At 40.6% G+C, this 17,571-nt stretch overlaps 1 protein-coding gene across 3 annotated transcripts in view; it reads left to right on the forward strand.

Annotated features, from left to right (window-relative positions):
• LOC130908541 (kalirin-like) overlaps positions 1 to 17,571 on the forward strand; it is a 51,454-nt gene that overhangs the window by 19,611 nt on the left and 14,272 nt on the right. For all 3 annotated transcript variants that reach the window (XM_057824075.1, XM_057824090.1, XM_057824084.1), the window contains exons 37-43: positions 64 to 165; positions 233 to 387; positions 2,512 to 2,614; positions 4,798 to 4,959; positions 5,041 to 5,212; positions 10,078 to 10,131; positions 17,400 to 17,503. In XM_057824075.1, coding sequence (XP_057680058.1) covers positions 64 to 165; positions 233 to 387; positions 2,512 to 2,614; positions 4,798 to 4,959; positions 5,041 to 5,212; positions 10,078 to 10,131; positions 17,400 to 17,503 — 852 coding nt within the window. The remainder of the gene's footprint in view (positions 1 to 63; positions 166 to 232; positions 388 to 2,511; positions 2,615 to 4,797; positions 4,960 to 5,040; positions 5,213 to 10,077; positions 10,132 to 17,399; positions 17,504 to 17,571) is intronic.

Consider the following 17,571-nt stretch of genomic DNA (forward strand, 5'->3'; position numbering starts at 1 on the left):
CACATAGCGACACAATCAGATTAGGCCTCTGCTAATTACTCTTTTTTTCTCCCTCTATGTCAGACATCAGAACTTGGTGTGACGGAACACATTGAAGGAGATCCTTGTAAATTTGCGCTTTGGGTTGGCAGGACGCCAACTTCGGACAACAAGACAGTTCTGAAGGTAAATAATCAGCCTGTTAGTTCTGTTTCCGATTTGCGGTCCGACTCGGCTTTCGGCCTACCACCAGGCATCATCATTGGAGCTGAAGCAGGAGTGGGTCCGCAGTATTCGCCAGGTGATCCAGGAGAGGCGGGGTCACCTTCGGGGAGCGCTGAGGGAGCCCATCCCGCTTCCGAAAACCCCCAATCTCACTCTTGGACGGCAACGCAGCATGTCACGCAGGTCAGCATGCATGTGACAGTCCAAAGTGTCTTTAATGATCACCTAATCGAGGTTTATTATTATTGTTATTATTCATTCATTCATTCATCTTCTGAACCGCTCATCCTCACGAACGTTGCGGGGCTACTGGAGCCTATCCCAGCTAACAATGGGCAGGAGGCAGTGTACACCCTGAACTGGTTGCCAGCCAGTCGCACATAGAGATACACAACTATCCACAAACATATTCACACTTACTGACAATTTGGATTGATCAATCAGCCTACCATACATGTTTTTGGGATATGGGAGGAAGCCAGAGTACCCGGAGAGAACCCACGCAGGCACGAGGAGAACATGCAAACTCCACACAGGGTGGCCGGAGATTGGATTTTTCCAACAATCTCAGTACTGTGAGGCGGACTTCCCATTATTATTATTATTATTTTCAAATATTAATTTCAAAGTAGTTCATTATTATGACCACTGGTCTACTATGTTGTCCTCACTGCGAGAGAAAAAAGGAAAAAAAAACAATAATTTTTAAAGTATAAATACTGGCAGCTATGGTTACAATTTTTCAAAGAAACAAGAAAACTATAAAAACTGTCTAATAACAAACTACCATTTGAAAAAATCAATTTTACTTGTTGTTCTACTGCAAACACCTTTAAAAAAAATACAGTGGTACCTCGACATACGATCGCTTCGACACATGATCTTTTCGACATCTGACGTAAAATTTGACTCGCCATTTGTTTCTATATTCTTAATATGACGATTTATGACAGCGCCGCAGTTACTTTGTTTTCCCGCAAGACTGACGCACACCGGATTTTCTTGTGAGAGAAATCAACATGGGTTCCAAGAATGTTAGTGCAGGTGGCAAAAAAAGAAAAAAAGGAGAGGCTTACCATGGAAATGATACAAAAATATGAGCATGTTGGGCGCGTCCGCGAACTGACTTGACAATACCGCCGTAGAATGTCTAGAATCTCGACGGTCCTCCTCTGACCTCCTTCCGTCTTTATAAATTGAGGTGATAATTATTATTGTGGTATCATCGCCAAAAAGTCCCCAGCTTCGTCAGGTTTTTAATAATTTATTCCAGAACTTATGCAACAAAACATGCCGGTTGTCCGCTGCAGCTGGACAAAGTGAAAGTAATAAATCCTCCCTCACTCTGCAAAGTCAGCCACGCGGTGCGTTCAGGTACACCACGCAAAACACATTCGCCACATTAGAACCCCATTCCTTACATTATTACAGGGACTATTATTATCATTACTATTATTATATTATTATACAGATTTTTATTCATAACCTATTTCTTTTGCTCTGTGTAATTGCTATTTGCAGTAGTACCAGCAGCATTTATTAAGGATTTAGTGTAGGTTTTCAGGCTGTGGAACAAATTAATGGGATTATAATGTATTCTTATGGAATAAATCCTGCTCGACATATGACCATTTCGATTTACAAACAAGGTCCTGGAGTGAATTAACTTCGTATGTAAAGGTACCAATGTATATGCATTTGTAAGTAGTCTGATGGTAATGTCTTTGCGTCCCCTTTTTTATTCCTACCCCTCTCCAACTGGGCTTGAAATGACACCGTCAATGTGGTAGCGTGCCGAGCATGAGCTCTTAAGTTCTAAATGCACGTGGTTTGCAGTTGCTCAGCAGTTAGCATGTTTGACAAGATAACATTGGGGGTTTGAATCCTGATTGGAGATTGAGGAAAATAAATGAAGGCGCACAGTGATGTCACCACCATGATTACTAGTTACATAACTGTGAATTAATTACAAAATTAATATTATTAACCACGATTTTCATCATTTTAAAAATTCTATAACTATCTACCTTAAAACCTCCAGTTGCTGAAGCACTATACTGGTTTTTATGCGTATTTTGATTTGTACGTTTGTTTGTTTTTCTGGCAACCACAGTTGCCAGTATATTACAGTAAATTTGATGTTTTTGTTGTCTTTACAGTTTATTGCTATAAATGTCATTGCCGTGAGGGGATACAATGCGTCTATGATGCAAATTTCAGGCAATAACCCTCAGCCCTAAGTTCCACTGCAGGGAGACTACACTACACTCGATGTTTCACAGCATTTTTTTACTTTCCTTTTGACAGAGAGACCAGCGAGGATGCCGACAGCTTGGGTGACGCCAGCAGTCAGCCTGACACTGTCTCCATCGCCTCCCGAACATCCCAAAACACCGCAGACAGCGACAAGGTATCCCTCACTCACAAAAACTGTGTGATAGGCGTGTGTATAATGACATCACCACAACTGCAGCTGGGTGTGTGCACTGTGCGTGTCTGTTTGTGTGAGAGGGGGTTTCCTCCCTTGATGGTCTAACTCTGAGAAAGCTTCGTGTTGTTGCTCTTCTTCAGAGGTATGTTTCATTTCTTTGTGTGACTGAGCTTATATGACTTTGAAATTCACTGACTTTTAGATGCATTTACAGCAACTCATAATTGTTAAATAACCATCTGCAGGTTTTACTAATAACCATATATGAAATAGCTAAAATATAGTCTTTTTGGTATTATGCCAAGCAGATTTGGAACCTGTCCTTCACATGTAAATCAGAACCAGGGACGGTTTTACACTGAACGTTTTGCCACAAACTGGGTAAGGACGTATTAGTTGCAACATGCAGTTTATAGTTTAAATGGATATTTTCCTGATATAGCTGCTTTAGAGTGAATTGTTGTAAGCCGTGAGTGCATGCACAGCTTGGAGAGAATAGAAATTGGAAAGCACTTACTGTGTATGGCACTCTTACTTACACAATTACAATACCCAAACCATTCTATAGATTCACATTCACCCACTAGGTACTGCCATTACCATCATGAAAAACTGACACTTGTTACGGCCGCCCTAAATGAAAAATTCTAATAAAAAAGACAAGGCAAAAAAAGCAGATAGAAAAATTCCGACTTTGTAGCTAGCCTGGATTGATCACTCTAGAGCAGGGGTATCCTAATTGCGCCCGCGGGCCAACTACAGCCCGCTGCCCAGCAAATTATGAAATTACTGTATCATTGAATATGGTCCACGCAAGAAACTTAAAATTCAGCTTACATTCTATTGCACTTCTCAGATTTAACACTATATAGAGCTAGTCACGCCATTAGCTTGGGGTCAAAACCTGAAGTGTTCAAATCAATTTAGGAAACTGCAAAATTTCAGTATTCTGTTTTACATAAATAAATTATGCTGGTAGTCGAGTTCCGTTCCTAGGCTGGCGATGTAACCCGAGTTTCCGTGTATGTCGGAATTAACCCTTTAAGTACCCCCCAAAATACACCCGAAACCTCAAAATAACTGTTCAAAAACCTGTATTATATGTCATATCAAAAAGGTTAAGTAAAAAATAAAATACTGTAAATACCAACTATTTGTGCTTTGCTCGCGAGTGAGTCGCCTTGCTGAGAGAAAAGGGTGCTCTGGAAAGAGTAGGGAGGGGAGTTGGGAGTTATCATGGCCGCTCAGGTCGCCAGCGTCACCTCTCTTAACGTGAGCCCGCCGTCCGGACTCACACAACCGAATCAGGACTTGCAAGAAGAGTCGGTGCCGCGGGAGAAGCAGCAGCAGCATGAGAACAAGGAAATGGGACCTGACGCTGTAAGGAACTGCAGGACGGCGGTGACGCTGCTGGGGGAAATGGGGATCCTGACATGGCAAGAACTAGGTATTGGTTGCGCGACTACAAAAAAACCTAGAAACATAATGGCAGACGAGACTCCGGCGTCGTAAAGTCGAAATCACGTGAGTTGGGTACGTCTTAACCCGGGTACTACCTGTATTTAAAAAAAATAATAATAATCCAATGTGGTAAATTAAACTATCTTGGTTGGGATTTTCTTAAATTTTTTGCTTTCACTTGACATTTGTTCTATAAAATCCGTTTCACTAGCGTAATTATGAATATTTATATTGTGATACAATATCCCTATACAGTACCTCTGTATTATTTTGATGCTTCTAGCCCTTAACCCATTCACTGCCTTTGGCAGTTAAATCCATTTCAACTGAGGAGGCTGGCATTGAGTGATCATTTTTCACTGCCATTGACACCCATTGACATCCATTTTGACTGGGAGGGTGGCAGTGATCGTTACATAGTCAAATTGGATTGGACATCTATCGCGATCATGGCAGCCAGTGGGATAATACTTAATAAGAAATACATTTTTTTTTTTAAATGATCTTTTTTTTTTTTTTTTTTTTTTTTTACCCGATTCCGATCCTCTGTTTTAAAAAATAAAAGTGGAAGGATTTCAAGTTGGCCCTTGCTTCGGCGAAAAAAAGTTTGGACACCCCTGCTCTAGACTGATCCGTTCTGTCAGGTTCAGTGAAAAGTGTACATTGCAATAGTCCAACTGCATGTTTTTGTGTCTGTCCAGCTGTCGGGAGGCTGTGAGTTAGTGGTGGTGTTGCTGGATTTCTCCTCTGGTTCACCTGGAGAGCTGAGTGTCCGCTGTGGTCAGACTGTTGAGCTAGTGGAACGCTCAGCTGAGAGACCCGGCTGGTGTTTGGTCCGAACAACCGATCTAACTCCACAACAGGTAACAAGGGCAGGGGCACCAACATTCAAAGGGCTGTGAGTGTGCAGTGTTAAGTGTTAATTGCGAGTGTTTTCCCACCAGGAGGGGTTGTTGCCGATGAGCGCCCTCTGCCTGTCACATTCTCATAGTGCTGCCGACATGGAAACACTGGTGCCGGCTTCTCCTGCCTCTTCGGGCAACGCCCCCTCCTGCATCACCACTACCACCTCTTTCAGTGCCTCCAATTCATCGTCACTCACGAGCTCTGGGAAGGGTGAGTGTCATTTCACCTCCACACCCATTTCCCCCCATCTGCTCTCCCTTTCACTTCCTGTTGAGACATTCTGGTCAAGACGGCATGTATTTTGGTCCTTTCCTGTCTGTCGGTGTCCTCTAAATATTTCAGAGCAGCTCAACATGAAAGATTCATCATGCTTTGTCAAGATCTAACAGATTGGACACGAACATCTCATGTATGCCGTCCATAAAAGAGATAATCACTGATGATGGAAAATATATCCAAGTCTAGCCTTGGATCATGGCAATAATATGGGAATTCTTGTTGCCATTGACAGCAATAGACGTCTCATCCATTTTGAGTGGGAGTGTTTGCAGCGATCATTAGAAAACAGAAATAAATTCTCATGTGATTTTCACAAGTAAAAATATTAAATACAAAGTACATATGAATGTACAGTAAAGAACCTATCAAAAAATACTGTACTTTAAAAAATAAATGTTAAAAAGAGTAGTTTGAAAATTGCTCATGTGTTTTTTTTCTAAATTACTTGTTAAGATACATTTGAATAATGCTGCAACGATTACTCTATTAACTCGAGTAATTGGATTAGAAAAAAGCTTTGAATCAAATTTTGCTGCTTCGAGTATTCGTTTAATTAGAGTAATGGTTTGTTTTGAAAGTGTTTGTATTTAGATTTATTCATCTGGGTGGATACATTGCCCTTTAGTAGCAGCAGTGAATATGACATAACTTATTTAACATGGGTGAATCCAGCTGCTCACTGTTAAGACCAACAAGTTTTTGTTTGAGCTAATATATGTTTTATGCTTTCATAATTTAGTTTATGTGTAAATTTAGCCATTTTTTGTGGAATATGTTTTTAAACGATTTCTTAAGAGCATTAAACATAAAAAAAAACATTAGCAATTTATAACATTTAAGCTAGCGGACATTTGCTAATCAAGTCAGCCAATTGGTCATTTGTTGTACTTAAATGCTCATTTATTTAATTTTTTTAATACCATTTGAAGCTAAGCTCAGGTATTTTAATTTACTTTTAAATGAAAGTGCAATTCTGCATAGTTTAACTAAACACTGGGGATTTTATTTTGTATTAGCATTAAATGTTGAAAATGCAATCTTAGCAAGGCTTTGTTTTACATCTCCTAAAATTCATTCTGCAACGTGTTCCTAATCCGATTACTCAATTATTCGATTAATCATCACTACTAAAATACTTGATAGCTGCAGCCCCACATTCTATCACTTTATTTGAAACATTTTCAATATGTAAAAGCAGACTTAGAGTTTTTTTGTACAAGTTACTCATAAAATGACAAATTACGGCAAGTTACATTATTTTCCGGACTTTAAGTCGCACCGGAGTATAAGTCGCACCAGCCATAAGATGCCCAACGAAGAGGAAAAAAACATACGTATAAGTCGCACTGGAGTATAAATCGCATTTTTGGGGGAAATGTACTTGATAAAATCCAACACATAGAACAGATATGTCATCTTGAAAGGCAATTTAATCTAAAAAATACAATAGAGAACAACATGCTGAATAAGTGTACAGTATGATGTTACATGATGCATTAACAATGAAATGCGAATATACTGTCCTCACCAGGACGCTACGGTTCGTTCCTGGCTATAGACCCTACCCACCGACGTCACAAAATCACGTGCTCGCTGTATGGTTCCGCCCCCTTGTCTGTCATTTTGTGTCTGTATTATCAATGGTCTCAATTGATCGAGCAATTTATAATGCATTTCATGGAAGACCCGGTGCTTTCGGATGCCGTAAACTCACTTGATGCGTTGCATAAAAGGCGTTATGTGGAAAAGCTTCAGTTTATCCATTTGCCAGATCCATATTTGATGCCTAAATCGATGTTTTTCGACCCGCTGTCTCCGCCGTATTTGCCTGACATCTGCTAGCTACCCTGATATGTACAACTATCTTGTCCACACAAGATCAGCCTATTCTCACGAAAGTTTGAAAAACTTTAAGAGCTTGGAGGCTTATAAATACTTCGTTGCTGGTTGGGTGAAACAGGTCCTCGTCCACGAAAATTCGGCAGGAATCTATCTTGTGCTTGGAAAGGTGAGTTACGAAATTTTCAATTCAAAATCTTTTGTTATTGCTAACATCCACTGTCAAGTCTAATGTATTTCATGTCGTTTGTCAATGGAGTTAGGGCTTTTAATGTTTATATGGTTTAGCGATAGCACTCTCACTACATACATACGTGTATGTTGTCGGCGATTAGCCAAGCAATGATCTTAATTGTGGCTGTCAGCCCAAAACCCTCTAAATATATATTAAATGCATCTTACCAGATATAAAATGACTACTACATAATCTGTGGTAATCGTTCGGAGCCCAGTTTTCTCGTCGAATTGCAGCAGCCCATCTCGCTCTCTTCTCTCCGGGTCTCTCGGAATCCGGTAGAACTTCAAGTCTCTCAGTCTTCTCCGTCTATCTTCTCTGTTATTGCAACCGACCACCACACACGCCTTCACCATTTTGATTATTAATGTTAACGAGCAGAAAAACACGTCGTAAATAGGAGGAATGTACGTAGCCGTAACAGGTAAACATGATGTGTTGACGGACAATTGGGCGGCACCAATCAGGAGGAAGGAGTTGTGACGTCACGTGGGTAGGGTCTTTACAGTGAGCTAAACTCCCAAATGACGATGCTGGACGTCCGTATAATTTGCTGAATCAATTTCGTCCTCGATACCAAACAGGTTCGCATCAACATAAATAAATGATAATTAGGTGCTATTACAGCAATGACACGATCGGTTAGCATGCGTTCGCTAGCATTAGCACATCGTTCAAACAACTGGCTCTAAGTGTCCGATCGCGGGTGGAAAACACACAACAACAACAGAAAAGATGATACACACAGGCGTTGCCTCTGTACAAATATTTTACAAGCATAAACAATGAATGTAGGTTCGCAGCCGTCTCTCTCTCTCTCTCTCGCCCACTCGCTCAGAGTCCGTCTACTTCTGGCGTGTGAGCGCTCTTCTTCACGTAAACAAGTGCGAATGCGCCCCCACTTGGGCGTGAAAGCGCCACAAACTAAAAGCATGCATTTCAATATAAAAAAGTAATAATACACTTGAACACACATTGCTAAAGGCAGAACGCAAACGTGGCCATAGCTATTAAGAGTTATTTAGATAAATATAGCTTAATGAACATGCTAACAAGTTTACCAAACCATCAGTGTCACTCCAAAACACCAAAATAACATGTGAAAGGATATCATAATGTGCTAATAATTTCACACATAAGTCGCTCCTGAGTATAAGTCGCACCCCCAGCCAAACTATGAAAAAAAACTGCGATTTATAGTCCGAGAAATACAGTAATCAAAAAGACAACTGAGCTGAGAACGGAAATAAATTTCAGTGTTATAAGATTTTTTCAATTATTCAAAAAAATTGTATCATGTATTTATCACACTTTTTTTTTCAATTGAAATAGTAGATATTATACAAATAGGAATAACTTTGCTCTGTCACGGATAACACTAAGCAGAGTTTTAAGTTTAAATATGCTAACAGCTTGGTGAATATTAACTCACAGCATTATGCGTCTTTTTTTTTTTTTTTTTTGTAGAATATTTCATAAACACAAGATTAACTTCCGCGTCCTTCCTACCTTTTTCTATATATGGTCCTCATTGCAAAGGTGTGAACGCTAGTTTACCCTGGGATTGGCTGCTGATTCATCCTCTGGTTTAGCCCGCCTCTAAGACGAAGTCAGGTGTGATAGGTTCCGGCTCCACTGAAACCTCCTGAAAAAGAGCACTGTATTTCTGTATTTCTGAATTCATGGATGGATGTACGTATTTTACTTTTAGACATTAATATAAATCATCCCTCTAAAGCACTTTATTTGTCTTTTTCGCCCTAAACAACTAATCGGAAGTCAATAAAAAAGAAAACTCTAGAATCCTGCCTCTTACTCTTAGCCCCACCCCATGACTGGTTCTGTTCTGGACTTGTGTCATGCTGTTCATAACAACTGTGTAGCTTCTCTGTGACTCTGCGCTGTCCAAATGGATGCACGTTGAAGCATGCGGCGACGCACAAGTGCATGCTGGGATTGTTCTGTGGTTTGGGGTTGGATTACATGCCAGAACGGACGAGGTGGGTCTGATATAGGAGCGTTTTTTTTGGGGGGGCGAGTGGTTAAACATTGACAGTGAAAAGCAGAGAGTTGATCTCTAGCAGGAATGTTTAAGACATGTTAAACTGGACACGCAGGTTTCTTTCTGTGTGTGAACAATGTCACACATACACCTGATGTATATGGAATGTAGGTCAGCTTTTTTCCGCTTCTTTCAAATCATCAGATTTATTTGCCATATTGAACTTTCAGTGACCAGTATGAGAGAGTGTGGGGAGCAATAACGCCAAATTGAACACACCTGTTCCCCAATTACCTCTGAGACCTTGAAACCTAAGAGTTATATGGCGACAGGGATTGAATGTTGATAACTTGGACCATTATGGAGATTTTCACTTAGGAGTATATATCTTTCACTCACTTTTTTTTGCCAACAGTGTGAAAAGTATTGGTTATGCATTGTTTTTGTGAATTTGCTGTTGCTTCACAATTCAAAATCTTCAAAATTGAATAGTCACATTTCTTCATTGTATGTACAAGTATTTACAAAAACGGTTGTAAGATGTGTATTTGAACTAAGTGCTTTTGAGACCAATTAAGTGCAATTGGTTAATTTACCTGGAAATCATTCACAAAAAACAGGGAATTATTGGTTATGTCTAATGATGTGAGCAACATGCAAATAGGCTTCCCGCCTCTTTGCGCTTCAAGTGTATACATCTGTGTGTGTTTGTGTCGACAGATTCTGGACCATTAACCCCTGAGACAGCTGCTCTACATGTTCAACCCACTCAAAGTAAGATGCCTTACAAATTGCTACTCCCTAGTTACCAGAGGTGTGGAAATTGAGTCTCATGACTTGATTTGACTCATTCTTATCCTGCATGTTTAAGGACCAGGGATACTCTTGGTTAAAACTACAACTCAAATTGACTTACTTGACAAGTCTTACATGTGTCTATTTGAAAATCAGATTTTTCACGATTGTCTTTTTTAATGGGACCCTCCAACTTAGACTTGTAGTCTCTAATAAGCCGTAACTGTTTTCTTTTACAAAAATATGTTATTAGAAACATAAAATATTGCCATTGATTTTAAAAATCTATAATATTTAGTACATGTTTTGACCTACGGAGGGCGCCATGTTTGTATACCTGCAGTGGACACTCGGGGTAATGACGTAAATTGTTACTGTCACTTGGCGAATACTACCGGGTTACTGCAATTCCTTCGTCCAACACATGCGCTTATCGGTTAAAAGCGGCGATTACTTACTATATGAGTTTTTATTGAGTCTTTTATTACCTTCTCATTGCCTCAAACTCTTTTTACATGTGTTTCCCTCTAATACTTTTAAGCATTGTGTTTTCTTGTGGTAGCTTTCAAGCAGATTGTTGATCTGTTGACCACATTTGTCACGTAGCATATTGAAACCACCCTTATTTGATATTACTACATATAAGTATTTTCATAAGACATCTTTAATATCTTCTGTCTGTATGCATCTAAAAAACAAACAAGCTGAAAGGGCACGGTAGTACTTTGGGTGTCAAATTCGCCTCTTGTAGATGTTTCACCGGTGTAGCACATTTTGGCAGAACGGCGTTTTTTTTTCCCTACTCTCGTCTCATCACATCTCGTCTTTCCTGTTCATTTTACTTTTGCTGCTGTTTTGTGAAATATCAACGGTGCCATCATGCTCAATAGTGTTCTTCTCGGTTTCTAATTGAAAGGGTTGAACAGATGACATGTTTATGTCGCTAGTCATACTCTGGAAGCCCGACAGCGTAACCATGTGACGTCACCGCCCTGCGACGTCAACAACAAAGGCAACCTACTAGTTAAACAAATTTTACGAACTGTATAAAAATGAAAACATCAAGAGGGGTTTCTATGTCAAATTATTTCAACTCATAATAACGTTTATCTTTTAAGATCTACAAGTCTCTTTATTGTGGATCCCTTTGAAGGGTTTTTTTATGTAGTATATGCCAACCTGGAAACCAGCATCATTTAGGTATGGCACTTGTGACTTGTCATACCTTAAACAAAAAGTAAAAATTAAACAAAAAATGTTTCTAAAGCTACTCTTTTCTAGGGCGGTGCACGAAACCGTAGTAACAGACCAAATAAAAATGATTTATTTTCCACCTGCTTGTTCTGCTGTAAACATGCGTAACATCAGTAATGTTACCTACTTGCTACCGAAAGCAAAGCGAAAAGTGTAGCTGAGACACTGATGATTTTTATTGCGATTATTTTTTACCAGTCTTTGTCCATACATCAACAACCTAGCCAACTCCGCTTTGCAAACAGCACTAATTAGGAAGTGCACACTGAAATAAAAGTGCAACCGGATGGCACAATTTCATCAAAAATTCCAAAAGTAAAATACAATCGCCACTCTTGTGGGGAAATATGCTATTACAAAAAATTTGGCTTCTGTGTTTTGCTTTAATCGATTTTGATAGTCCTACTTTTACTTCTGGCTTTCAAGTTGCAAGTGTGACTCTTAAACCTGGCCAACAAGGCTGCACTTTGTAAAGGAGAACTGGAGGGAGGGAATCATTGACTGTAAAAGAAAAAAAAAAAAACACAGGCCAGTCATTGATTTGTTGTGATGGGCTTGTTTCCTCATCTTTCAGATTTGTCATTACTCATTCATCTCCACTAGTATACTCTATTTTTTGCAATATTATTTTATTTGATATGTATCTATGTATGTATCTTTCATTTTATATTTCATTTATTATATATTTAGATTTTACATGCTAATTGAAATTATACTGTTGAAAGATTAACTTTAAATTAATATTGTATACTTAATCCTATTCTTCTATTTAGTTACTCATCATGGATGACCATGTTGATGATGAAGACCTCCTGATGCATTGCAACATTTAATAATAATAATACATTTTATTTCTAGAGCGCTTTTCAAACCACACAAAGACGCTTCACAAGGGACATGGAATCACAGTACGATAAAAAAAAAGGTATTAAAAGGATAAAAGATTAAAAGCACAATAGAGAGAAGTAAAGATATAACAGAGCTAGGGGTTATGGTGGGTAAGAAAGAGTGAACAGGTGTGTTATCTGTCTCGATTTGAAAAGTGATAGGGTAGATATGCTGCGAAGATCAGGGGGTAGGGAGTTCCAGAGCTGGGGGGCACACTAACTAAAAGCTCTGGAACCAAAGGTGGAGAGGCGGACACGGGGGACGGAGAGGGGGAGAATAGTGGTAGAGCGAATTGGACGGGTTGGATTGTTTAAACGGAGTAGATTACAAAGGTAGGGAGGGGCCAGGCCATGGAGTGTTTGAAGGTGATGATGAGGATCTTGTAATTCTTTGTTTGACTGGAAGCCAGTGAAGTTGACGGAGGATGGGGGTGATCTGGCGTGTTGCGGGGGTTCAAGTGATGAGGTGTGCTGCTGGGTTCTGGAGGAGCTGCAGTTTCTGGAAGGACTTGTTTGGGAGACCGAAGAGCGGTGAGTTGCAATAATCGAGCCGGGAGGTTATTAGATTACAGACCAGGGTGGAAGCTGTATGGCTAGTGAGAGAAGGGAAGAGACGAAAAATATTGCGGAGGTGGAAATAGGCTGATCTGGTGATGTTGTTGATATGTGACCGGAAGGAGAGCATGCTGTCGAGGATGACACCCAGACTCTTAACCTGAGACTGCGAGATCGGTACATTGTTGATGATAATGGAGAACTTATGACATGAGAGAGCATTGCGGTGGTTCCAACTAGGATGACTTCTGTTTTGGAGCTGTTGAGTAGGAGGAAGTTAGAGGAGAACAAGGAGTTAATTTCATCTAAGCAGAGGATGAGGGAGGAAGCTGGGAGGGAGGCGGTTGGTTTTGAGGAGATGTAGAGCTACGTAACAGTGAAAGTGAATGTTGTGTTTGTGGAAAATGGAACCGAGGGGGAGAATGTATATGATAAAGAGGAGCGGCCCCAGGACAGAACCCTGGGGCACGCCAGCGGAGACAGGGAGGGAATTGGATGTATTGGGGCCAAATTTGACGAATTGTGTGCGGTTGGCTAGGTAGGAAGTGAACCAGGAAAGAGGTGTGTGGGCGATACCAATGGAGGAGAGTCGGTCGAGAAGGAGTGTGTGGGAAATGGTGTCGAAGGCGGTAGTGCGATCGAGGAGGACAAGAATTGATAATAAACCGGAGTCGGATGCTATGAGGAGGTCGTTTGTAATTCTAAGTAAGGCTGTTTCGGTGCTATGGAGAGGACTGAAACCGGATTGAAAGTGCTCATAAATGTCATTGGTAATTAGGTGGTTATGGAGTTGGGATGCAACGGTATTTTCAAGAATTTTGGAAATGAAAGGTAGGTTGGAGATTGGGCGGAGGTTATTGAAAATGGTGAGATCCAGGTTGGGTTTCCGCAGAATGGGTGTGATGGAAGCAGTTCTGAGAGATTGGGGAACCGTACCGGATGTGAGCGAGGAGTGAATGATAGTCGTGATGAGGGGGCTATTGAGGGAAGACAAGTTTTGATGAGGGCAGTGGGAAGAGGATCAAGGTGACTGGTAGTGGGTTTGGATTTGGTGATGATGTCAGGGATTGCAGGGATTAAAGGAAGGGTAAATGAGGAGAGGGTGCTGATGAGAGGAACATGAAAGGGAACAGGGTCAGTCCCAGAAACTGCAGCTCCGTGGTGAGTTAGGGATTGGTGAATGTCAGTGATTTTTTGTGGAGAAGAATGTCATTGTGACGAGAATGTCATTTGTCTGGTATTTGGTGATAATTATTATATACTCTTAATTACGTAAAACTTATGATCTATACTTAGCACCAGGGGTCGCGTGAACCGAATATTTTCCGTCGTTGACCGTTTTTTTTAAAACGGTGACGGAAAAAACTGAAGTCCATTTTGACAGGTTGCAATTCACACCCCAGACCACAGGGTGGCGAGTGAGCATATTAATTAGCTATTGTCTCTCTTGATGCATGCACGCCTTACTCGGAAAAATGTCAAGGCAACTGAGTGTTTGCCTGGCACGGCCAGACTGTTCTCCCTGTATTTTTCAAACACTGAGAGAAAAGTCAGGGACACAGCCTCTCGAGTAGGTACAAAATCAATCGACAAATCAGATTTGTTTATTTGCGTGACGTGTTCTTCACGAGCAACATCACTCTTGCGCGCCGAAAGTCGTCTCTACCACAACACGGATGGCGAACGGGAGAGCCGAGAATATGCTCCAATCCGCGGTAAATTCAGTTTTAAATGAGCTAAAACACATCGACACGAGACATTGACAACAGCCTGTCTCGCGCTAGCCATGTTGAATAAACTCCGTTCTCTTCGTATGTTTACTTCCGCGCGCAAGTCCCTCGTCCTGCCCTCGTCGCTTTGCTAACGGCACGTCTGCCCGTCGCTGATTGGTGCACTCCGCTGTCTGTTTGCCTCTTGTTATGCTTGTTCGGACAGAATATTAATTAAAAATGAATGAAAACTAAATACTATTGAATATGTCATTATTATCATTTTAAAAATGTAAGTGACGGGTAAAAATAGATTATGACCGGATTTTTATGACACTGTCAGTCAAAATGACAGACAGCGAAAAAGTCTAGCGCAACCTCTGCTTAGCACATTTCACAAATAGAACCTCATTTAAAAAAAAAAAAAAAACTCTTACAATGCCTCGTTTCTTTAGAATGACAATAATAACTTAAGGTCTTTGTTTCCACCGGCTTTTATTATGAAATTTCAACAATGCCTCGTTTCTTTAGAATGACAATAACAACTTAAGGTCTTTGTTTCCACCGGCTTTTATGAAATTTTAATAAATTTCGGTTATTATTTAATTAAAGTCCGTGCGACAGGATACAAAAGTCTTAAATAGCATTATTATGTGAATTTGAATCATATTTTGAGACGATTCAACTATATACAACAATTTGGGAAAGCGCAGATACCGAAAAATTAGTCTTTTAATCCGTTGTTTAGCCACGCCTACCTTTACAGGGGTCCAGCGTTCCCAACATGAGGATGACGTCGTCAGGGTCATGGTTTTATCTGATTTAGAATTCAGCCCATTGAGTGGGAATTATTCAGAACGAGGAAAACGCGACGAAGAGAGCCGCAAAATGTAATTGTTTCAGTCTCTCTTCTCCAATATTTTTACAGGATATTCTTTTTATCGAAGTATTTTTCCCCAATTGCTAAATAAATGGTATGGTCATGACAAATAAGTCTTGTGCTAAATGGAATATGAAATAATAAAAATGCATTTATTCAGTACGACATGGAAAAATTACTCCATAATAGTCAAAACGGTCGACTTTACCTTTACTCTCGCACCTCCCGAACGATATTTTACGCCACCATAGTTAGTCAGGCTTTTGTCATTTCCCTGCCCCGGCTTAGGAGAATGTAAACAGACCAAGAGGCTTGACACCTTGCCGACATGCTAACCCTAACCAAGTGACGTCTCAAAATCTTATTTTCGCTTTTCGGAGCGAAAAATCACACAAAACTAGCCCGGATCATATTACACGGCAGCGAGCAAGTTACAGCTCGTTCCCCTGTTACGGACTGGAGAGCTCGCCGGGGAAGCAGCTGAAGAGTACCGCCGGACAAACCGGCCGACATCGGAGGAGCGTGTAGCTGCCACATGGTCAGCACGAATATGGCATAAAATAATGCTTTACTACATGGCGAAGACGTAAACAGAGAGCAATGTGTAGTTGTTGTGAAGCTAACATGGCAGGGTGTGTCTGAGTAGAACTTTTTTTATATGTCGGTCAATGATCAAACGTAAGTAAATAGTCCTTTATTTAAAGAAAGTTTGTAGTGTTTACTTTGTAATCGCTGTATTCGTGGCCGTTTTTAACACAAAGTTGCAATTTCTGATGGGGTTGAAAATTTGACAGAACACCGGGCACACTGAGAGGCCAAGAAGCCGAGTATAGAGGGGGGTGTGCAAACAAGCCGCCGGTCATCGGCCGAGTGATATTCTCGGTGGACAATCAGCTACAAAATGCAAGCCACCTCTGTATTAAAATGTGTGCCATGATCCCAGTATTTGACATAATACAAAATACGATGTTTACTCACTTCCTCGTAATTCCAATGGTCCCACAGTAGTAGGTCCTGTTTTGGCCAATATCCGCGGTGAACAGGAAGCATTTGAAACCCAAAAAGGCTCACGCGCCTCTCCCTGGTGCAGCAACAATTTTTTGCAGCCGTTTGGCTGGCGTAATGCGAAAAATAAACAAATTAATCCGCAAAATCAGCTGAATTTGCAGACCATCTGCATGCTATTAAGCAATGCTGTATTGTGAGATGCTGACGCATGTAACGTCACATTCGCATTCGTCCTAAACCTGAGACTAAAGCCAGAAGTCACTCATTTTCATAGTGTGGGATTCAAAAATTGAATATATAAAACGATCGCTTCCACTTACATCCAAGCGGTCCATTTCCTTCAGGAGCATAAAACACCGCGGGAAATATGAAATGAACATGCTTTTTGGTGTAATACGCACTTAAATTATTCTAAGGTACCTTGCCATAATTTGGCTTTTGCTGAAATGACGCTGCTGCTGGCAGCGATCCAGTATGCTATTTGCAGAGTCCATTTGATGAAGCAAATATCCGAGAGAGAGTGTGACAGATGTTTATATTTGGAGTCAATATTTTTGTTGTTGATTAGGTCAAGTATAATATGATGGCAACACATAAGGTTGGCAACTGAAAAAAAAGGGGAAACAACATCTCTATTCCATCACTAAAAAACCCCACAATTACATAAAATTAGCAATATAGCTGACAAATACGGTGACTAATTTTTGAGCCATAAAAATATGTGATTAACACTAATGTTAACTGAGCAAGAGACACTTCTCCCAAATTATAACTGGACTTGATTTTGCCACAAAAATTTGGGACTTAATATCTAAGAGGTAGGATTTGAGACTTGTAGCGCTTTTACTTGCATACACAGTTAAAGCCAGATGGTTTCCAATGTGTGTGACCGATTCCCACTTCTGCTTTTTACAGCCGCAAAGCCTACCTATGTTTCTCTGTCTTCCCTCTAAGGTGGGACAACCACTGTGGTCTCCAGTCTGGGTGGAGCTCCAGCGGGTGCTGCCAGTTCACCAGCACCAAAACGTAGTGGCTCAGGGACAGGAAACACATTAAAGGTAATAAGGAATTGTGGTCAGTTATGGTGATACCAGTCTCCAGTAACTCGCCGAGTCGCCAGACAAGT

The sequence above is a fragment of the Corythoichthys intestinalis genome, chromosome 2, assembly GCF_030265065.1.
Source record: "Corythoichthys intestinalis isolate RoL2023-P3 chromosome 2, ASM3026506v1, whole genome shotgun sequence".
Taxonomy (NCBI): domain Eukaryota; kingdom Metazoa; phylum Chordata; class Actinopteri; order Syngnathiformes; family Syngnathidae; genus Corythoichthys; species Corythoichthys intestinalis.